The sequence below is a fragment of the Theropithecus gelada genome, chromosome 13 (assembly GCF_003255815.1).
Source record: "Theropithecus gelada isolate Dixy chromosome 13, Tgel_1.0, whole genome shotgun sequence".
Classification (NCBI taxonomy): Eukaryota; Metazoa; Chordata; class Mammalia; order Primates; family Cercopithecidae; genus Theropithecus; species Theropithecus gelada.
The window spans coordinates 3,995,789-4,019,503 of NC_037681.1; the positions used below are offsets into that span (position 1 = coordinate 3,995,789).

The window sequence follows — 23,715 nt, forward strand, 5'->3', positions numbered from 1 at the left end:
GGTTAGTTGGGAGGAAGGAATAAAAAAAGAGAGACAAATTTCAGGGCAGCTTAAGTATTCTAAGATGCTACAATGGCGGGTACATTTATTATATATTTGTCCAACTTTATAGAATGTACAATACAAAGAGTGAACTTAAATATAAACTATGGACTTTGGTGATTATTACGATGCGTCAATGTAAGATTCTCAGTTGTAACAATGTACCACTCAGGTGGGAGATATTGATAATGGGGGGAGCTATGCATGTGTGGAGGGATGGCGTATATGAAAAATCTCTTTAGGTTCTTTTCAATATTGCTGAGAATGTAAAACTGCTCTTAAAATAAAGTTATTAATTTTTTTTAAAAGATTGTCACTGAATCTTCTATTACCATGTATTGTAGCAAGATGTACTCAATTTGAAACAGAATATGAATATTCTCTCCAGAATTATAGTATATAAAAATACATAAAGCAAATAACTTAACTGTATTAACAGGCAAGAAAATAACTGATAAATGATTGATTTTTTAAATTTCATAATTATAAACAAAAATTTAACAAAATATAAAACAAAACTGAACCATCTATATAATTAAAATGAAACAAATCTTTTAATTTTAAATCAGAAATCATTACTTATTTTATCTAACCATTTTACTGAAAGGTTAATCAAATAAGAACAGATTATAATTATCTAATATTGCCATAGTAACTTCGGTATAGAAACCTGTTAGATATTCACCAAAATTCCAAAATCTAACAGCACAGAAACTTAATATTTCATATTAAGTTGCAACTGACACAAATGAAATAAGCACCATGCTATGTTATATCACCATATTATTCACTATTAAATAGAATTTTTAAGACAATAACTAAAATTAAGTTGGGGCTATAACTGCTGTGAAAAAAATAATTCATATAACAGTCATAAGACTGTCATTCTTAGAAAAGCCTGCATGCAAAATTGGCCCTTGGCTGCTGTTTGGAAATTTGCATTTTAAAGGTTTGTCACCATTTCCTAACTGAGAAAAGTAGCTCACTGTGCCTAAACTGTTTGCATAAACAATGTGGTTGACTCTGAGCAGCTGCTTTTCTTGTGGAAGTGTGGAATTCTTGTGCCTGTGTGAGAGAGAATGCCTATGTAACGAGCTTCCATAAAAACCTTGGCTACTGTGTCAGTCTCTAGTCAGACTCATACTGGTAGACACCACCGCCTATGTGCTGTCAAAATTCCAGGCTACAGGAATTCGGCACATCCTGGTAACTCCACAGCAGAGGGCTCCTGGAAGCTTGTGCCTGGCTTCCCCAAGACTTGCCACATGCCCCTTTGCCCTGAGCCAATTTTACTTTGTATTCTTTCACTGAAACAAATCAAAGCCCTGAGTAGGACTGTTTGCTGAGTCCTTCCAAGTGAATCACTAAACACAGAGGTGGTCTTGGGAAACCCTGACACTACTGCATTACATGAAATGAGTTTTCTTTTTGGTGATGTGACATGTGACTACAATCGGAAGGCTGTTTATAAAATACCTTTCCCTAATCTGTTTTCCTTGACAGTTGCCTTTGAGATTCCTGTATTTCCGCATGAATAAAGCCATAAAGGAATAGAAATAATTATGCCAAAAAAAATGAAAAACAAGCAGCAATCTTATTTTAACCAGAATAAAAAATTGAGAATATGGATGATTAAAAATATATTCCATAGTATGAAAGCTTCTAGAAGAGAAACAAAAAGATCACCGTCAATTGTCTTCAACTCAGCAAGGTTTCTTTTGTAATAATTGGGGATCAGGCCAGGTGCAATGACACGCACCCGTAGTCCCAACTACTCCAACAGCTGAGGCAGGAAGATTGCTTGAGACCAAAAGTTCGAGGCTGCAGTGGAGATTGTACCTGTGAATAACCACTGCACTCCAGCCTGGGAAACAGAGGGAGACCCTGTTTCTAAAATGTATCAGTAGGCTGGGGACGGTGGCTCACACCTGTAATCTAAGCACTTTGGGAGGCTGGGGCAGGCGGATCATGAGGTCAGGAAATGGAGACCATCCTGGCTAACAGGGTGAAACCCCATCTCTACTAAAAATATAAAAATTAGCTGGGCGTGGTGGCGCACACCTATAGTCCCAGCTACTTGGGAGGCTGAGGCAGGAGAAGCACTTGAACCCAGGAGGCAGAGGTTATAGTGAGCTGAGATCATACCACTGCACTCCAGCCTGGGCAAGACAGCGAGATTCAGTCTCAAAAAAAATCTATTAGTAAAAACATACATAAAATAATTTGCATCATTCAGGTCATTGTGATAATTATAGAAATATATGTAGCCATTGGATATAGTATAATACTGTACTATTGATCATAGAGCTCATTTAATTTGTTTCTAATTTTTTTTCTTAAGTTCTTACAAAACTAAAAATATCTAAAACTAAAAACCATCTGTTAAAGGCAATTCTTCACAGAACGGGTCAAAAAGTCAAAAACTGCATTTAAAATGTAGGATGAGTTATCCACTTCTCCTCCCAAACAGTGGATTTTATTATTAAGGGTCAATAGGACTTTAATATTATCTGAGGGAATAAAGGAAGTTATGGACCAGCACAATGACTCGTGACTATAATTCCAGCACTTTGGGAGGCTGAGGCAGGAGGATCACTTGAAAGCAAAGGTTTGAGACTGGCCTGGGCAACAGAGAGATATCCTTGTCTCTAAAAGGCAAAAAATAAAAAAGTTAGCTTCGTATGGTGGCATATGCTTGTAGCAGTCTCAGTGAGTTAGGAGGCTGAGTTAGGAGGGTCACTTCAACCCAGAAGTTTGAGGCTGCAGTGAGCTATGATCACACTATTGCACTCCAGCCTGGGGAACAGCAAAAGACTCAATCTCAAAAAAAAAAAAAAAAATCAAGTTAGTTTTATATAGATGGTTAAAGGTGTGGTAATCCAACTGACCAAATATTCCAGCTAAGTAACAGATTAGCAATATTTGAAGAAATATAATACCAGAAAAGTGTTTTACATTAAAACTATGTCAAGTTTGAAAATTTATTATTATTATTATTATACTTTGAGTTCTAGGGTACATGTGCATAACGTGCAGGTTTGTTACATATGTATACTTGTGCCATGTTGGTGTGCTGCAGCCATCAACTCGTCAGCACCCATCAACTCGTCATTTACATCAGGTATAACTCCCAATGCAATTAATGCCCTGAGCATGGAAGAGATCCCCAAGAGTGAGCATAGGGAGAGAAGCAGCAGCCCACCACGGACTGAACTCTGGGACCTTCCAATGTTAAGAAGTGATGGAGTACAAGATAAACCAGTAAAGAAGACTGAGAAATGAAAAACAGTGAGGTGGTGTTTAATATTGTACAATTAAATAAACGGTGGTTCCTGTCTTTGTTATCTTCAAAAAAAAAAAAAAATGAAAATTTAAAAGACAACTTAAGTGTCTTAACTTAATCTGAAAATTTAAAAGACATTTAAAGTTTGAAAATTTAAAAGAAACTTAAAATCTTACAGAACCATCGTCACTTACACTGTCATTGTGCTAAAGATATAAAGAAGTTTAGCATTAAAGATTAATAGAATACCAGATATACTTGAGAATAAGTAGCTAATTCTCTTAAAAGAAAATTATATATAGTTGTTAAAAATACCTATGTTAGAAATGTGTAATATGTCTAATAATATTTTCTTTAGGGATGAAATTCAAATGTGTTCTAATAATATTTTCTTTAGGGATGTGTTCTAATAATATTTTCTTTAGGGATGAAATTCAAAAGAAAACAGTAAAAGCTGAGCTATTAGAAGAGGTCATGAAAAGGGAATTGCACTGAAACAAAGTGTGCCAGAACACAGAGACTTGGTATATTTAGCACATCACTTTATATTTTTCTCCATGACATTAGATAAAAGATGTCAGCTTCTCCAAACTGCTCGTCTGTAAACGACTTCTGATTGAAACTCGAAACTCTTGAAATGTGGCTGTGTTATGATTCCATGTCGGAGGGAGTCTGGATGTATGTGCTTTGGACAAGCTGGGTCCAGTTACTGCTGCCAGACTTTTGTTTCAGAAAGGATCCAGAAGAACTTATCAGGGATTTCAGTACAAATTAAGTATTTCCACAAGGAGCTGATAAGAAGACCACAGTTTTTCTCACACATTACCCTTAGGTTTTGACAATTCAGTAAAAGTGTGGGCACATGTACTCAGAAGTCAAGACCATTTTCCCTGACCCTGTGCATGTAGCTTCTGCAGTTACAAAAGAGTTAGGCGGGATCTTGGTAGATTTATTCCTCCATATTTGGACACCAGACATACCAATCACATAAGTGGCCCACATTACACCTCAAAAATGGTTCTATTGAAAGGGGCACCGCCAAAGAGCTTTTAAAAGTTCAATCTAATTGACTTTTTAGTAATCTTACTTGTTAGAATTCATACTCCCTCCTTGAAGTTCTCACATTTTTTATTTTTGCAACATCACTTCCTCTGACTCCTCTCCTACTTTTCTCTAGCCACTGCTTTCTCCTTTAGCAATTCTTTTTTTTCTGGGGGCGGGAGGGAATGTTAACATTCCTAGGATTTTGTCACTGGATGCCTTCTCATTCTACATCTGCATCATGGACAGCTCATTGAGATTGCTGACTTTGCCTAATAATTATAATAACATCATTCTACGTCTGCAAGTCCAACCTCAGAGTTGGAGGGAAGGGAAGTTATTCTTCCCTATTGACCAGCTGTACTTCTCCATTCACTGAACACATCCTACTCCTTTCTCATGTGCAGTATAAAGGCTGGTACACAACCTGGAAACGTATGAATGATCCAAGATTTCTCTCTCCCCACTAATGTTTTACATTCAGTAAAGCATATTAACTGTACCTCTTTTCTGTTTCTGCTTTATATTTCTACTGCCACCAAATAAATATGTTTATATTTCCTAGATCAAGATGGCCTCTTCACTGATGGTTTTCACAGGAAAAAAAAACCCTACCAACTCTTACTGTTTTTTTATAAATAAAAAATTAAATAAAACAAAGAAGGCCTGGCAAGAAAAAGACCAACATTTTAAAATGAGTAAATGGAGTAAATTTACTTTATTTTACCATGAATGGGTGAATACCTTACACTAGACTGATAGTAGTTTAAGGACTGAACTACAAGGAAACTACAGCTTTAACTACTGCAAAAGCTTCTTTTCTCTAGCTTACTTTCTTGTACGCAGAATACAATATGTTTAATACATATAACATACCAAATATGTATTTTCAACAGCATGGGGATTGGCAGCACTAAATCCCATGTTGTTGAAGGGTCAACTGTAATTATTGATTCAGTTACTAACTGCAAAGAATTTATTTTACAAATTAAATAGAAGTTCTAATTATATAAAAAGTCTAATTCATTATAACGTGACTATAAAGAAAACATATAACATAATAACTTAAAAATTTTCTTATTTACACAAAAAGATCATCTAGACTATTAGGAACCATAATTAAACAATAATTTTTTCAAACAATACTGAGAGTATAAACTACCTACAATTAACTTTTTAAATAATTATAAAATCTAGACTACTAAGAAAGTATTTTTTTTAAGTGTGAAATTTAAACAGTGATTTTTTAAAACTGCTTTTTTGTAACCAGAACATCTTTATTCTTTTTTATCCATGGTAGTACCATCAGGAGTAATTCACTATCAGAAATCTTACCTGGATTGCTATTTATAGGGAGCTCTTCAGATGTCTTTTCTCTTTTGTATTCAGAAATTAGTCCGAAAATGCTATGTATAAAAACAAATGAGATTAATATTTTAATACTATTATCAAAAACATTTACCAAATATACTAAATTATTAGAGTATCTTAAACAATATCAGGATGTTAATTATCCTATACACTTCTCTTCTATAAGCTCTACAAACTTCTTAGTACCTTTCTAATTAAATAATAAAAACAGGTGAAGTACTCATGAAGCGAGCGCAGCAAACTATCTCACATCGGCCTGACATAATGAAAAGTCACCTTCCTGGCTCTTACTGGTAGGTCCTGGCTCTATAGCCAACAGGTATTTGCTCTTATAAGTTGCTTCTCTTAGGCGCCATGTCTTCTTTTAGATTTTACTGACTTCTTTCACTAGGTTGTTATATAGGTTTAATGAAGTAGCATTTTTAACATTCACAGAGAAATAGTAAAGCAGTGGAATTTGCTCTTGAACTTTATTGCTGAAACTATTCTGAAATCCCAAATCAAACCCAATGTGTAGTTTTTCATAGGTTCTAATATTCAAATGCTTCTGTTTAAGAAAAATGTTAAGTCCTAATTTTGCTTTATTGTTCTATTATTTGTGGCTTATAATTAAGGGCATCTCAACCATTTCATAATTTGTAAATAAACTTATTTATGAATACATTATTTCATTAAAATAGGTAACACGATTATTCACTATTATTGAGCTCATCAGTTCCAAGGGCAGAAAATTAACAGATGTCAAGATCTGGCTTGAGCTACCACTATTACTTCTCTACAGACTCTAACTGAACATCAGATGTTTGCTAGAATGATGGTTAATCTCCATCAGTGATGTTATCTCCAACTGACATGGAAGACAAAACCCTACTTTCATGTTTTTTAAGTTCCATGAAGTAGATGAAAATTGACATTTTCTCATTTCCAAGATACATACTAACAAAATATTTACACAACACCCCCTGTTGTTACTTACCTCCATTCTCAGTTTATAGATCACCTTACACAAATATTTTTGTAGTGAAAAATCACAATTCTAATATAAGGTGCCACCCATTTTGTTTTGATTCAAACTGTTACTTAGCCAGCAGTCATGTGACCTTCCCGTGACTGCAAGATTATGAAATGCTTCACCATGCTAATTTTCTCTGTATTGTTCCAATTTTAGTATTTGTGCTGCCAAAGCAAGCACAAAGCCTTACTTTAACATATAAATGCTGATAAGTCATGGATGAGGCTTAGCTCTGTTAAATCTAACTAAGCAACTTGAGACTCAAATAATTCTGATGAATGGCTTCCTATGAGGTAGAATCTTAAAAACTTGAGATAGTGATGCAAGCAGCTTGAGAGATCTTCATTATTAAAGAAAACAGATCACTTAAGGGGCCAACCACAAGTGGATGCCTACTACTCTAAAGAAGGATGGCATAGAAGCTTCCACTACCTGAGAAAAGCTCTTACACTGTTTATTTAAAAAGTGTCAGGGTACAGATCTGGTAGCAATAAAGAAAAAAACCGTGATCTCTTTCTATAACATTATTTGAATATCTCTGACAGCTTAGAACTATCCCAACTAATATTTGCTTTAAAGAGGAAAAAAAAAAAAAAGGGACTCAAAAATAACTCACCATGAAGGTCTAGAAGCCCAGGCTAAAATGTGGGCTTTACATCAGGTTTTGAGCATGGGTGAAAGTGTCAATTTGCTCAGGATGTGTGCTGATAAAGTTAGAATATCCAGCCAACAGAGCAAGGTTCTGCTGTTTTGGAAACAATGAGCATATAAGTATGTGCAAGTGAACTAAAAAAAAGTATGTGTAACTTTGAAGCCTTTTTATGGATCAATATGAAGATTGGTGGCAATGGTTAATCATTACCAGACTACAAGGGTACTTTCAATGGCAAAAAAGCAGCAACAGAATCAATGAAAACAAAGCAATGATTAGAATGTCCTTTCCCCTTCTCCTTCTGACTTGTAGAAACTCATTGTCTTCCTTGAACTTAAGGAACCCCATAGGTTCTTGAAAAATTCAAGGATCAGGCTATAGCAGATGGTCCCCAGTAAACAGCACAAGGTTTTTTGATAAGCTGGACATTTTGAGACCCAAATAACTAATTAGAAAAATCAAAGATGTGAAACTACTTTATCCTATGCATAGGGGTTATACTTGAAATAAAATGAACAACATTGGAATCCCTAAGGAGAAAAGTCCTAAAAGTTTCAATATCAAGAATCCTGCACCTACTGCGACTTATCTAGTCTTTTGCTTGATTTCTGGCTGACGAAGTTGCACAACTCTTGAAAACTTAAAAACTTGAAAATTTGTCACTTGAAAACTACTTGAACCAAATTATGAAATCTCACCTGACATATAAGATGCAGTTGTTACAATTATTTTAAACTTCAATTTAGTGTTCACTAGCCTTTTTATGTAAAGACTTACACTTTATTCTGAGTCTCAATCGCATAATCTTCTGCAGTCTTTCCACATGCATCTCGAAAAAACACATCAATATTGTGCTGCTTCAGAAGAAGAATGACTATATCTATTTCTCCAAGAGTAACAGCAAGTATGAGGGCTGATCTAAAATAACAGAGAGGTAATTAAAAACTTTAATGACATTTTAAAAGCTAAGTTTAAATACTTTATCAACTTAATATGTTGCCTGTCCATGCAGAATTAACCCAATTACATGTACTAAGAAACAAGCATCTTGGGTGCTCAAGGGTTTATCTTTGTAAATTACCACAAAGGTTAAAAGCAAGGAACAAATAGGAAGCCTCTTGTCCCACTGTGGTATGACATAAAGTTGCTAAATTAAAGTCCTTTGATGGGCAAGAAACTATGCTCAGGTCACCTATCTACAGTAGGAAAATTTAAGTAAAAAATTATTCATTTCTTCCCTAGTCTGATATTATGTATTATAATGCAAAATCAGCTAAGGGGTCAGATAAGAGCTATCTGCAGGCTTGAAACAATAATATTAATAGGAATGCTAATAGTAGTCATAACTTCAGTTAATGATGCTGATAAGCATGTGCTAGGCATTAAACACCATATATATATATATATATATATATATATATATATGGAGGATAATAACGTATCCTTCAAGGGTGGTTGTATAAGTAACATCATATATGTAATATATATTTTATGTATATATATTATATATACACAATATATATATTTATATATACAAAAAATATATATTTTATATATATAAAATAAATATTGTATATTATATATTATACATTATGTTATGTTGCTTACATTATATACTTACACATTACAATGTGTGTATATATAATATATATTATATATTATATTCACATGCGTGTATGTGTATACATATGTGTGTGTGTATAAAATATATATATACACACACACACACATATATATATAAGCACATACTTATATGCTCAGCCGTTGTTTCCAAAACATCAGCACTTTGCTCTGCTAGCGGGACATTCTAACATTATGTATATATGATGTTATTTACACACAACCACCCTTGAAGGATATATTATTACCCTTCTTTTCACAGAAGAAAACATACTTGGTGATAAGTAATGTTACCAAGGTCACACATCTAGCAAGTGGGAAAGCTAGGGATTAAATCCAGTCCTGTCTGAATCTAAAGCTTGTCTTCATTAAAGTTTTATCAATTTAAAGCTATCTTTTCTCCCTCTTCCCATATCAATTAAAAACAACATCAAAACACAGCAGAAATGAAAAACTAACATGAAACCCCTATAGCTAATGTAAGATCATACAATCAAAAGCATCACATTATTACATTATAAATAACACCACATCATATTACAAATAACAAACATCTGTTAATATAGAAGCCTTTTATGTGTATAATGTCTATAGAGATGAATCCTGCTATACACTGTTCTTTATGTTACTCAGTCCAAATAATCGTTTTTCTACCTAAGTGATGATCTGTGTTGATATTTCTCACTATATCCCAATAATTAAAAGTTAGTCTTCTTATTAATGTAATATTTCTGACTTGAGTGACTGCCACCACTCTAAAATGACACTCAGGTTTAAAAACAACACAATAAGAACTAAGGTCTGTACCTGTTAAGAGAATCAACTGCATTTACATTTGCATTTTTCTTTAATAAAAATTCCACCATGTTCACTTTTGCTCGACGCACAGCAAGTAAAAGTGGTTGATATTTACACTGTAAAACAACAGCAACAATTTATAATCACAAAATTACATATTTACCAACTGAACTGAAAACCTTACGTAAGATCCTATGAGCTTGAATATATACAATTGAAAGGACATAAGAGGTGGTCCCTTTCTTTTCACTCCTCGGCGCTTTTCTAGGTTCTGCTCCTTCCCCTGGAAACAACCTTCTCAGCCTCACCACAAGAACTCTGGTCATCTCCAAAGCTCACTTCCAACATTTACCAGTTCCAAGGATCTTTGTTTCTGTCACAGCATTTAGCATGGCATATTTCAAGGATTTCATTGTTTCCCACCTGAGCCAGGAGCTTCTTGAGAGCAGGAGCTGTATTTTTTTCTCTATGTCCTCAAACTCTAAGACATAGTAATAAATGTTTCAGGTATTTTTATTAATGTTCTAAATTATTACCTATAGAGCAGGGTTTCTTAAACTATTAATATATTCCAAAGGATATTTACTTTACCAGAAGTTGCACATTATACCCCAAAAGAAAGATTCCATGATCACCCATGTTTGAAAAATGTTACAAAACTGTGCATTACGTGTCTAGTATTTGAGGAATCTTTTGAACTTCACCTAATCCCTATTTGTAAATGCTTATTATGGAGAAGATTAACATCTGAGAAATGAGAGTTTCAGGGATACGGTTGTGAGAGCTTACCAATAAAGGTGGACGTTTCCTCTGCGTGATACACACTTGCCTGATTCTCTTAATTAATAGAGATAGGCTTCAAATGAACTTTCACTGCTTGTTATTAAATAGTCCATGGGTTTTTTCTAGCAATATTTTTATCTTTGCTGTCAGAAAGCTCTGCATGAAATGTTATTCTCGATTACAATCTTAGGACCTTGGTGCAAATATTTATGTAATTATAATCTTAGGATCCTGGTACATAACTCCTTTAAAAATCTGTATTCTAGTTTCCATATTAATTCTTACTTAAATTTTTTTTATTTTAGGTAAAATATAAATCAGAAATAAAAATACAATGGCTTATCAATTAAAGCTCTAATAATGACCTGTATTCGTTATTTATAGCATAATGAAAGCCACTAAATTTATTGCATCTTTTATTTATTTATTTTTTTTGAGACAGAGTCTCGCCTGTCCACCAGGCTGGAGTGCAGTGGCACCATCTCAGCTCACTGCAACCTCCGCCTCCTGGATTCAAGCACAAGCTATTATCCTGCCTCAGTCTCCTGAGTAGCTGGGACTACAGGCGTGTGCCACCATACCCAGCTAATTTTTTGTATTTTTAGTAGAGAGGGGGTTTCACCATGTTAGCCAGGATGGTCTCAATCTCCTGACCTCGTGATTCGCCCGCCTCGGCCTCCTAAAGTGCTGGGATTACAGGCTTGAGCCACTGTGCCCGGCCAATTACTTGCATGTTTAGGAGGCAATGCTGAAGAGAAAAATATAATGTTGTCTAAAATATGCATAACCTATGCAACCATACCATTATTCACCTTAAAAAGCTTACATGCATTCTAATGGGAAGATGATTATTTATGGTATATATAAAGAAAAATAGTTTATAAAAACACCACCTTCTAAATTCAAAAGTTCAACCCCATCACTAAGGGATTTATGTAAAATACAGACTCTATATTTAAATAAATATATAATGTCTTGAAAACCTTGAAATATTTACTAAAATATACTATAAAACAGGGCTTGTAAAGTCATCCCTACAGAGGCAAGGGAGATGACCTGAGGAAGTACCTAGGTAGGCACAGTAGCAGAATGGAGACCACACGCCTCACAGAAAGGGGCAACCTCTGCACAGCATCCTAAACGTGAGATAGGCTCAAGGGACACCAGATTGGATTCTTGAAGAGAAGCCTGGAATCCAGATCTGTGCGTGAGTCTCCTAAACCTTCTATGTTGAGACAATTTATAGAGGCAAACTAAACACATCTATGGGACACATTTAGACTACAGACCTTGTATTTTTATATTTGCTATGGATATGTCTCCAAGCGATTATATGTAAAGCAAGTATTTTCATGTAAAATACTTCCTTTCTTTAGTTTCTGAATTTTTTTTCCAAAACAGGTCCAAGAATGCAATAAAAATTGTTACTAAGAGTCATAATACCCACTTCAAGCACTTTTGCAACATGCATGCATTTATAATTTATGTTTAATTTTCCCAGATTGTTCATCAAATGGCTAATTAGTTCATAGGACTGCTGCAACTATATTATTAAAATAATTTTAAATTACTATTCTAGTGTCCATATTGTTACCTAATTTTTTTATTTTAGGTAAAATATAAATCAGAAATAAAAATACAATGGCTTATCAATTAAAGCTCTAATAATGACCTACATGTAGTCTCCGTATTCTTACTAACTTCATGGTTTTCAGTGTTTAAAACTGCTATCCTGATTATGCCATAGTTCTATGTACTTAACTGACATACTGAGGCAGTCCATAATGGAGCTTCAGCTTTTGAAAAAGGTTTAGAATTTTTTACTATTGGAATTGAGAGAACCCTGCTTTTAATAACGATGTATTGACATAATCACCAGAATGATAACAAAGAGACTCGAAGTCCTGAAAGAATCAGTCTCTACTTATTGAAAGAGTACCCAATAGTAAATTTCTAACGACCCTATGAATAGCAGTGAATAAGTGATGGTGGCAAAGAAAAGGTGTTATTCTTCAGCTGATAGATACTGCAAATAATAGTCCTTTTAACTTCCCAACCACAGAAGTAGAGACAGATAAAAGTCAGGCTAATATTATTGGAAAGGAGAAATTTAAAGGAAGCAGCACCTATCATCCAACTCTTCTAGAGATTTTTTACATTTTTGAGATATGAGAATTTACATTATACTTATCTATTCAGTGGTTCTTAACCAGCAGCCTATCAGTGTCTCAAGAAATTTGTTGTTGTTGTTGTTGTTGTTAGAGACAGTGTCTTATTCTGTTGCTCTGACTAGAGGCACCACCATGCTCAGCTTCAAGGAAATATTTTAAAACATACATGTCCAGTAATATTTAATAGTAAATATTAGATTTACTATATTAAAATCATCAGGGGATATCCTAGACTTAGAGATTTGCTTTTAATTTCCCCAGGTTTCTGTCATGCACAATTCTAACTGCAGACTAGCACAGTTGATAATCACTTCAGTCTCATCTCTCACCCACATGGCAAATGCCCTTTATCATCTGGGATTTGGCCAAAAAGAGGAAAGAGCAAAAGATAGAGCCGTTCACTGAAAACTCCATTTACTTTTCCTGGGTAGGGGTAGAGAAGAGACTAGTAAACTCAAAATCCAACTTGATTTTACTATTTATAAGCTCCTTATCTCCCACCTGCCCATCAAGACATTGTGGACTTGAGAGTAGAGTTTAGATGCTTATCTAAGTGACTGTTTCTGCCAGAATTGAATAATGTCCATTAATTGTGTGTTCTTCTCTCTGCTGAACTGTGTGCCACTTCATCGCCTCTATTCACTGCCAACCTGGTTTCCTCAGAGTCCTACCAAAACTGATCCCTAGGCAATTTTATAACTCATAAACTCTTGCCAAAAGTAAGAATAATTATCCCCAAAACTGAAGAGATCCTTGTCTCAACATATAAATAGAAAACAAACCACAAAACACACAAAAACCCTCTCCACAGTATTTTCCCTCATTACCTAATTTCCAAATTAGCTTGTGCATTTCTGATTGCTCTCCTTTTCCTCATTTCTCGCTCTTAAGCCTTTCCACAGAGGAATCACTTTCAAATGAAATCACCTTCACATACAATACTTGTCAACAGCAGCAAGAAGGACATTTATTGTGAAATGCTTTAATTTTCTTTGAAATTTAAAATAAAGCCTATTAATAAGGGCAAATTTTACTTTCCTGTGTCACTTCACACTGAATAGAAAAAAAGTAATTTAGTGGAAAACCACTTAACCATTCCCTTTCCCAAATTCAGTTGTCATGAATTATAAATTTATTGTAATTCATTTGTTTTTATAATTATTTACCATAAGCACATGAAGAAAAGTTGTACTCTATAATGCTTCTTTAAAAGTTCCAGTATTTAAAGTAAAATCTTAGACAGTTAAAGCATTTCAAAATATTTTCATTCAAGGAATGTTTGATCTTCCAAATATGAAAAATTGGCCCTTACATGTGTCAATGTTAAAATAAATGCATTTCAGATAGTTTGAAAATAACGTTGGTTGATCTATACCTTGCCGCGTTCTTCAATATCTGCACCATAACAAAGAAGTGTTTCTATCATGGATGTATCTTCATTATACACAGCATAGTGTAGAGCAGTCTTTCCATAGAAATCCATAATATTTGGATCGGCACCATTTTTCAGCAGAATAGTTGCACAAACCTCCTGCCTCAGTTGTACAGCCTGTCAGTATTAGACCAAGAAACATGCAAATACTGAAAAATCAAAATAAACACTCCATAGGATTTACTAACTAGTTATATAGTGGTATTCCAATGAGATAAGTTCTTTTTATTCTATGTACTTAAACCAAATCCATCTTATGCTCAAAGAGTCGGCTACTATATACCTTGATCAGAGGTGTCCTGTATTCACGGTCGTAGACGTTAAGCTCACATCTTGCGGACACCAGGAGAGATACCATGTCCGGTTGGCCAGTGGCACAGGCCAAATGTAGGGGAGTCCTGCGAGAGTGACAGGACTTTTAAAAACAGGTAACTGTAAGCATTAATTAGCGTGTTATTTCTCTGTCTTCAAAATAAATATTTAATTTTCTTGTGAAGAAAGTACAATCTTTGTTAGCACTTATTACTCATCACATTAATGAAAGAGCAGGCTATTTAACAGAAAAAGCTTGGCTTTTGGATTCAGTTTAATTGGGGCTTAAAATTTACTTAAAGCTCTGTCACTTAGCTATTATCTAGTCTTTCTTTGCTTCAATTTCCTTATCAATAAAATATATAAGAGAATAGTAGCTATCCCACAGAACACTGCAGTGATGCTTACATAAGAATCTATGTACAGCATTTAGAACACTTTCTGACACAAATAACAGCTCAATAATTTTTAGATGTTACTACTTATAAAGACATTCTAATTAAGTAAAATGATACAATCATATCTACATTGAGGTATCTATTAAAGATTAGATGTATCATTGTATTTCAATCATTCTCAGATGCTCATTTTCTCACTATTCTTTTATATAAACTACTATTCTCTTATATATTAATATCTCCTGACATTGGAATACTGTTTACAATTCATTATTTATTACAATTATAACTGGCAACATTTTAAACATTATCTTATTGATATATAAAGTAATGTGGCATCACCCAATCCATGATGCCTTACATTAAGTGGGATACAGTACATAGAATAGGAAGTTCTACTCATGTAATTGGCACCTAAATAAAGTACTGTGGAAAAAGAAGACAAAAATAAAACAACAAATATTTTAAACAAAGTAATTCTTCCTTCAATTTTCAAAAAAATAATCCAAAGAAAACTCAGGATTCAAATGAATAGGTATGGCTCATTTTTTTCCAATACTTATAGAATGTTATATAAATTAGGTATTTGCAATAATTAATAGTAGTATTTGAGACTGCCATAAGTTTTTGAAAGGGCAGTTAAAGGTTATCTTTTACTATTTTCTAGCTTCAGAATTGCTTTTGTTTTTTAAAAAAAAAAAAAAAAAAAAAAAAAAAAAAAAAAGGAATAAAAGATCCAATTGGGATTCAGTCCTAATGCTTCCATTTTAAATCTCTCAGCTTGCTCAGGGTGGGCAGCTAAACATGAAGTTGTTAAGGGTGGAAGAGTCCTGAGAGATGGTAGAATGTGTCTGCTACATAATAGGTATTCAGATCATGCTTGATAAATAACTGGATTGAAAGAATGCATACATACAGTTGGGGAGTTTATTATGAAAAAAACTATAAATTAAAGCAGTGCTTTTGGAATAGTGATAATCACTTATATTTGCTCATTTTCATTTTCATGAGGACACTGGTAAACTAAAATGATTAATTTAAAATTGTTTACATATATGTAATAAAACTATAATAAAAACATATTTACATACTAAAATCTATGCATAATAAAATAAGCACAAATAAAAATATTCCCTTTACCTCTGAAGAGGCTAAAAGTTCATAGAAGATACCAATAAACAAAAAAATAAAAATAAGGCCAGGCACAGTGGCTCACACCTGTAATCCCAGCACTTTGGGAGGCTGAGGTGGAGGGGGTCACCTGAGGTCAGGAATTTGAGACCAGCCTGGCCAACATGGTGAAACCATGTCTCTACTAAAATATACAAAAATTAGCCGGGCATGGTGGCGCCCACCTGTAATCCCAGCTACTCAGGAGGCTGAGGTGTGAGAATCACTTGAACCTGGGAGGTAGAGGTTGCAGTGAGCTGAGATCGTACCACTGCACTCCAGGCTGGGCAACAAGGCAAGACTCCATCTCAAAAATAAACAAATGAACAAATAAATAAATAATAAAATAAAATAGAAAGTGAAAATTATTTTTTTCTGTGCAAGATTTAAATTTCTTCTTTTTCCAAGGATAATTTCATTAGTAAAAAACATTTATTAGAAGTTTTAAACATACTGATCATTTATACATCACAGATAAGAAAAAACATCACAATACACCTGCCAGAAAAGAAATGTTATATTTTGTACACACATTTGGCTTACAAACACCATAGACTGTTTGTGTATATGTATAATCAAACCAACTTTTCTTCAAAGTACATCTTCACACCTCAACATACATCTTTATCCACTGACACCTGCAAAGGTCCCATATTGTCCCATCCTATGGATGCACTGAAATTTATTGATAAATTTATAAAATTTATAAAATCCATTATAAGGGGTTTTCCAAATACATTGCTATTTTAAGCAGTGCTGAGAAAAACAAACTGCATGTATCTCTATTTCCTAGGATATTTTAGTATAATGGAATTGATGGGTGAAGGGCACATACATTTTTAGAGTGTGATACTTACCAACAAATAGTCTATTTGAAAAGTCATCAGAAATGTAAACTTTAAATAGCAGTGTATGTACTGCTAACTCCTTACCCTCACAAACTTGTGGATAGAAAACAGAATTTCACTCCTTTTTTAACTTAAATACCTTCTCCTCCCAGGAACACTGAATATTTTTTCCTATGTGCATAGGTTGCTTGAATATCTGAAAAAAAAGTGCTTTGCTCTACTTTAAATGAGAGTTCTTGTTGATTTGAAGAATTCACTGTAAAATGAAAATCACTTTTTTATCTATTATGTATACGTACATACTGTCTTTTGTTAATTTTTTCTTATAAACAGGAGGTTTTAATTTTTTATTTTGCTAAATTGACCCTCAGAATGTGTGCTTGTGATATTTATAGGAATATAAACATGTATCAATATAAGTAGGCATTTGTGTTTTTTCTGTTATCTTTCTTATTTTGTGCATTTAAAATGTTTAATCTACATTCCATAACGAACTTATTTCTGTGACATAAAAATCTAGCCAGTTTTCTCCAAATAGTTAGCAGGCACTTCATTTATGAGTAATTCATCTTTTCCTACTAATATCAAATGTCACCATTATCGAATTCTATTAGATTGGTGCAAACGCAATTGCGGTTTTGCCATTACTTTTAATTGCGGCAAAAACCGCAATTGCTTTTGCACCAACCTAATAAATTCTTACACATATTGGAGTGTTCCTGGATTTTCTAACCTGTTCCATTCACTGATTTGTTGTTTCAGCTGTTAGTAAATAACTTGTGGAAATTAAGCACATTTTCATATCTAGAAAAGCAAGTCTTTCTGACTCCGTTTCAAAAGTTTTCTTAATGCCATCACAATAGTAAAAGACAGCACGAGTAATTTTAACACTCTGATAACTTTATTTGGATTATGTAAAATTTACAAACACAGAAAGAGCTCAGAGCTTTAGAAAAATGTGTCTTTCTGTTCAAGAACACAGACCACCTTCCCACTTCAAAGGTTCCCTCTAAGGTCCCTCAGTGAAAACCATATTGACATGGGTGTCCATTGATATAAAATAAATATTGGATTTTATCCAAAGAATTTTTAGCCAGGAAGTTGATATATTATGGAAATGATTTCTCTCACTATGCACCTTCCATAATGTATGTAACATTATGCTTTAACACGTGTACATTAAGAATGAAACGCTGTACATGCTGAATTTTATTAGTGAAATCACTTTAAAATGATTTATAAAGAAGCAGCATGGTGAGTGATTGGAAATCAACTGAAGTTTTGTTTTTGTTTTGCTGCTCATGAAAATGGCCTGGGTGCTCGCCTCAGCCAAGGTTTCCACATCCCAGGTGCGGCTGAGCCTGCCAGGGACAGTCCAGCCTCTTCGGTGACAGGACTCTCCCGCCTCACCTCTGCACTCCTTTCCCCCATCCCATTCACCCCCACACCTCACCCCCACCTCCAGTCCTCTATCCCATTGAACCCTCACCCCATCTCCCCACCCCACACCGTCCACGCCCCTGACCCCCAAGCCTTCATTCCATCCAAGCCCATTCACACCCCCACACCAAGCACCCCCTACTCCCCAATCCCATCCCCCAACTCACTCCACATCCCGCCATCTCATATACCCCCACTCCCCAGGCCCCGCTCCACTCACTCCCACCCCAGCCAGGCACCCCCTAGGCCCCGTCCATACTCCGAGCCCCGGCCCATCCGCCCCGCAGCCCTCAGCCTGGAAGCGGGTACTTCTCCCACGTCCGCAGGCCTCCTCCCGCAGCCCCGGCTCCCAGCCCCCATTACCTTTCCTTCTTGTCTCTCTTATTGACATCACTTCTCGTGAGCAGAAGGTACCTCAGTTTCTCCAGCCTACCATAGCAGATAGCTCTGTGGATCCTTCTCAGATGAGACAATTTGATGCGGTATTCGGGAAATGAGAAGCCATCTAAGCGCAAGCGCTCCTTGAGGGTGGGCCAGCTCTCCGGCTTGTAGTCGTCGAGCATCTCTAGGCCACTCCTTGGCGGCAACTCGTAGCCTGGGAACGACTTTCGGTTAAGGTCACCGGCTTCAGTCACATTTCATCTCGCCTTCGGGGATCGCCGCCTCCGAAGCGCAACAACAAGCAATGCAGTCAGTCCACGGACCTCAGCACACTCAGCGCCTCCCGCCTCTCAGCAGAAACGCCCAACAGAACTGTTAGGACCAGCGAGCACGCGCACCTTAGCCGGCCCCGCCCTACAGGCCCGAGGCAGAGTAACCGCCCAAGCAGCTCTCGCGGAGCCACGTGCAGGCGGAGGTTGCTGCGGAAGCGCCGTGGGCTGGCGGGGCTCCCTGGAGCGCGAGGCGCGCCCTGCTCCAGGGCCTGACTGTCGCCCGCGCCCTCTTCTCCTCTTCCACATGCTCCCGACGCGCGGGACCCCCCGCGCTGGGCCCCCTGCAGCCCAGGGATAGGGTCGAGTGGCGCCTCTCCGCCTGGTGCCGCCGTCGGGCCCACAGCCTGACTTCGCTACTGCGTCGACCCCTGGGTCCGCGCTGATGGGCACGAGGCGGGAGGACGGGATCCGGGGTTGCCACCGCTGCAGCCAGCGCACCACTTGCAGGTGGCAGCTGCAGCTCGGGCTCCAGCGGGGGCTGGCGGGGCTCCCCTGGGATGGCCTCCTGGTCCCTGAGTGCGCCGTCCATCCGGCCTGAGGGTGCGCGCCTCCTGCACCCTAGGCTGAAGCCCGTGTCTGGCTCTCCTGCCGCCTACTGCCTGACTTGCCGCTGCCCTGCCAGGCCCGGGGTCCAAGCGGCTGGAGGCGCAGTCCTGGTTGGGGACTCCCAATCCTCGGCGACCCCTGCTCCAGGTGCTGGTAGCCGCTGCACTGCAGCGCCCGTGGGCTGACGTGGCTTACCGGAGCTGCTGCTGGCCGCGCCCAAAGGCCCCACAGGCTGCGCCGCCCTTGCCAGCTGCTCCTGACCCGAGCCCAGAGCGCAGGACCTGGCGCTTGGCACTCTGTAGCCACGGGGATGAGGCTGAGCGCCGGTTCTTGGCCTCTTGGCGCCGCTGGGGCCATAACCTGACTTGATCACCCAGTCGCCCAAGTCGTGTGATGGGCACGTGTGAGGAGGGGCAATCGGGGTTCCCATGGCTGCTGCCTGCATGCCACTCCGTGGCCACTAGAATAGGGCTGAGGAGCCGCCAGTGGATGAGCAAGTCGTGGCCATCCGGATGAGGCTGAGAGTCTATCCATCCGTATGCACCTGCCCAGTCGACTTCCCGACAGCCACTACCTCAGCGTCCTGTCAGGGAGTGGTTACTGCTGGGGCGGGGGTGGCGAGGGCATGGAGAATCAGAGATAGTCTGGCCATTGCTGCCGGTGCCTGACGTGCAGCTGGCAGCTGCACCTAGGGCGCTGGCAGGGGCTGGTAGGTCTTCTCTTTTGGATGGTCTCCAGGTGGACCATTGCACCATGGCAAAGCCCGAGGGTCCACTCCACCTTAGCCCACACTAGGAGTCCAGGGGCCACAGAAACAGGTACTGCGTGGCCAACCAGAAGGGGCTCAGCAGCCAGTTCAGCTTTCCTGCCTCTGCAGGGCCTGGTTGACAGTGGTGGCAGTGTCTGGTGCCAGAGTCTGCGGTTAGGGTCCTGGCTTGGGAAGGGGTGGGCAGATGGGGGTTGCCTGGCCACTGAAGCTGAAGGGAGACATGCAGGTGGCAGCTGCACTACAGGCACAAGAGCAGGCTAGCAGGGCTCCCCTGGGATGGCCTCCAGGTCGCTGAGCATACTGCCAACCTGGTTTAAGAGTCCACTCCTAATCGACCCTTGCCTGGAGCATGGACCGTGGCACTGGGCACACTGCAGTCACATGCATGGGGCTGAGGGTGGTTTTCTGGGGTGGAGCCACTGACCCTCCGACTGCCTGATTCATGCCATGTGAATAATTGCAACCATGTGAATAATTTCATAAAATGTAAATTAAGCACAAATATTAAAAGAACAAAGCTGAAGGCATCACACTAACTGACTTCAAACTTTACTACAAGGTTACAGTAACCAAAACAGCATGGTACTGGTACCGAAAAAGATATATAGACCAATGGAACAGAGCAGAGGGTGGCTCAAGCCTGTAATCCCAGCACTTTGGGAGGCCGAGACGGGCGGATCACGAGGTCAGGAGATCGAGACCATCCTGGCTAACACGGTGAAACCCCGTCTCTACTAAAAATAATACAAAAACTAGCCGGGCGAGGTGGCGGGCACCTGTAGTCCCAGCTACTCGGGAGGCTGAGGCAGGAGAATGGCGTAAACCCGGGAGGCGGAGCTTGCAGTGACTGAGATCCGGCCACTGCACTCCAGCCTGAGCGACAGAGCAAGACTCGGTCTCAAAAAAAAAAAAAAAAAAAAAAGAAGTCACACCACACATCTACAATCATCTGATCTTTGACAAACCTGACACAAACAAGATTCCCTATTTAATAAATGGTGTTCAGAAAACTGGCTAGCCATATGCAGAAAAATGAAACTGAATCACTTCCTTACACATTATACAAAAATTAACTCAAGATGGATTAAAGACTTAAACGTAAGACCTAAAACCATAAAAATCCTAGAAGAAAACCTAGGCAACACCATTCAGGACATAGGCATGGGCAAAGACTTTATGTCTAAAACACCGAAAGCAATGGTAGCAGAAGCCAAAATTGACAAATGGGACCTAATTAAACTACAGAGCTTCTCTGCAGCAAAGCAACTATCACCAAAGTGAACAGGCAACCTACAGAATGGGAGAAAATTTTTACAATCTATCCATCTGACAAAGGGCTAATCTACAAATTTAGGCCAGGCACGGTGGCTCAAGCCTGTAATTCCAGCACTTTGGGAGGCCGAGGTGGGCGGATCATGAGGTCAGGAGATCCAGACCATCCTGGCTAACACAGTGAAACCCTGTTTCTATAAAAATACAAAAAATTAGCTGGGTGCAGTCATGGGCGCCTGTAGTCCTAGCTGAGGCAGAAGAATGGTGTGACCCTGAGAGGCGGAGCTTGCAGTGAGCCAAGATTGTATCACTGCACTCCAGCATGGATGACAGAGTGAGACTCTGTCTCACAAAAAATAAAAATAAAAAAAAAATAAATAAACAAATTTACAAGAAAAAACCACATCGAAAAGTGGGCAAAGGATATGAACAGACACGTCTCAAAAGAAGACATTTATGCAGTTAACAAACATATGAAAAAAAAGCTCATCATCACTGGTCATTAGAGAAATGCAAAAAAATTAGAATGGTGATCATTAAAAAGTCAGGAAACAACAGATGCTGGAGCAGATGTGGAGAAATAGGAATGCTTTTACACTGTTGGTAGGAGTGTCAATTAGTTCAACCATTGTGGAAGACGGTGTGGCTATTCCTCAAAGATCTAGAACTAGAAATACCATTTGACCCAGCAATCCCATTACCAGGTATATACCCAAAGGATTACAAATCATTCTACTACAAAGACACATGCACATGTATGCTTATTGTGGCACTATTCACAATAGCAAAGACTTGGAACCAACCCAAATATTCATCAATGATAGACTGGATAAAGAAAATGTGGCACATACGCACCATGAAATACTATGCAGCCATAAAAGGATGAGTTCCTATCCTTTGCAGGGACATGAATAAAGCTGGAAACCATCATTCTTAGCAAACTAACATAAGAACAGAAAACCAAACACCGCATGTTCTCACTCATAAATGGGAGTTGAACAATGAGAACATATGGACACAGGGAAGCGAACATCACACACTGGGGCTTGTCGGCGGGGTAGGGGGCTAGAGTAGGGATAGGATTAGTAGAAATATCTAATGTAGATGGCGGGTTGATGGGTGCAGCAAACCACCATGGCACATGTATACCTATGTAACAAACCTGCACGTTCTGCACATATATCCCAGAACTTAAAGTATAATAAAAAAAGTTTTTAAAAAAGAAGACATAAGAATTCTAAGTGGGTACATACCTAACATCTGAAATTTAACATATATGAAATAAAAATGGTTAGAACTGAAAAGAGAAACCCACAAACCCACAATTGTAGTTGGGGCCTCCATTATAGTTGGAGAGTTTAACACTTCTCTCTCAATAATATAGGACAAGAACACAAAATTAGTAAGGATGTAAGAGAACTGTATAACATATTAACAAACTAGATTAGATTGATAGTCACATAGCACTTCACCTCAAAATAGTAAAATACACATTCTCTTAAGTACTTATGGATTAGTCACCAAGATAGCCGGTCCTGGGTCAGAAAAAAACCTAGATACATTTTAAAGAATTGGAATCATACAATATATGGTCCTTGATTACATGGAATTAAGTTATAAATCAGTAATAGGAAAATAAATGGAAAAATACTTAAATACTTGGAAATTTAAAAATTACTTTTGTTTTTTGTGGGGTTTTTTTGTTTGTTTGTTTGTTTTTGAGACAGAGTCTTGCTCTGTCGCCCAGGCTGGAGTGCAGTGGCGCAATCTCAGCTCACTGCAAGCTCCACCTCCCGGGTTCATGCCATTCTCCTGCCTCAGTCCCTGGAGTAGCTGGGACTACAGGCGCCTACCACCATGCCTGGCTACTTTGTATGTATTTTTAGTAGAGACAGGGTTTCACCGTGTTAGCCAGGATGGTCTTGATCTCCTGACCTCATGATCCGCCTGCCTCGGTCTCCCAAAGTGCTAGGATTACAGGCATGAGCCACCGTGCCCGGCCCTTTCTCCCTATTAAAAGCCAGCATTCCCACAGTTGTGAA

At 38.1% G+C, this 23,715-nt stretch overlaps 1 protein-coding gene across 1 annotated transcript in view; it reads right to left on the minus strand.

Moving 5' to 3' along the window:
- LOC112605319 (ankyrin repeat domain-containing protein 36A-like) overlaps positions 1 to 19,615 on the minus strand; it is a 141,036-nt gene extending 121,421 nt beyond the window's left edge. The window contains exons 1-7 of the mRNA XM_025354985.1: positions 19,192 to 19,615; positions 18,737 to 18,968; positions 14,489 to 14,603; positions 14,149 to 14,322; positions 9,829 to 9,935; positions 8,179 to 8,319; positions 5,702 to 5,772 (exon numbers count right to left, since the gene is read on the minus strand). Of these exons, the coding sequence (XP_025210770.1) occupies positions 5,702 to 5,772; positions 8,179 to 8,319; positions 9,829 to 9,935; positions 14,149 to 14,322; positions 14,489 to 14,603; positions 18,737 to 18,968; positions 19,192 to 19,615 (1,264 nt within the window). The remainder of the gene's footprint in view (positions 1 to 5,701; positions 5,773 to 8,178; positions 8,320 to 9,828; positions 9,936 to 14,148; positions 14,323 to 14,488; positions 14,604 to 18,736; positions 18,969 to 19,191) is intronic.
- Between the last annotated feature and the right edge of the window lie 4,100 nt (positions 19,616 to 23,715).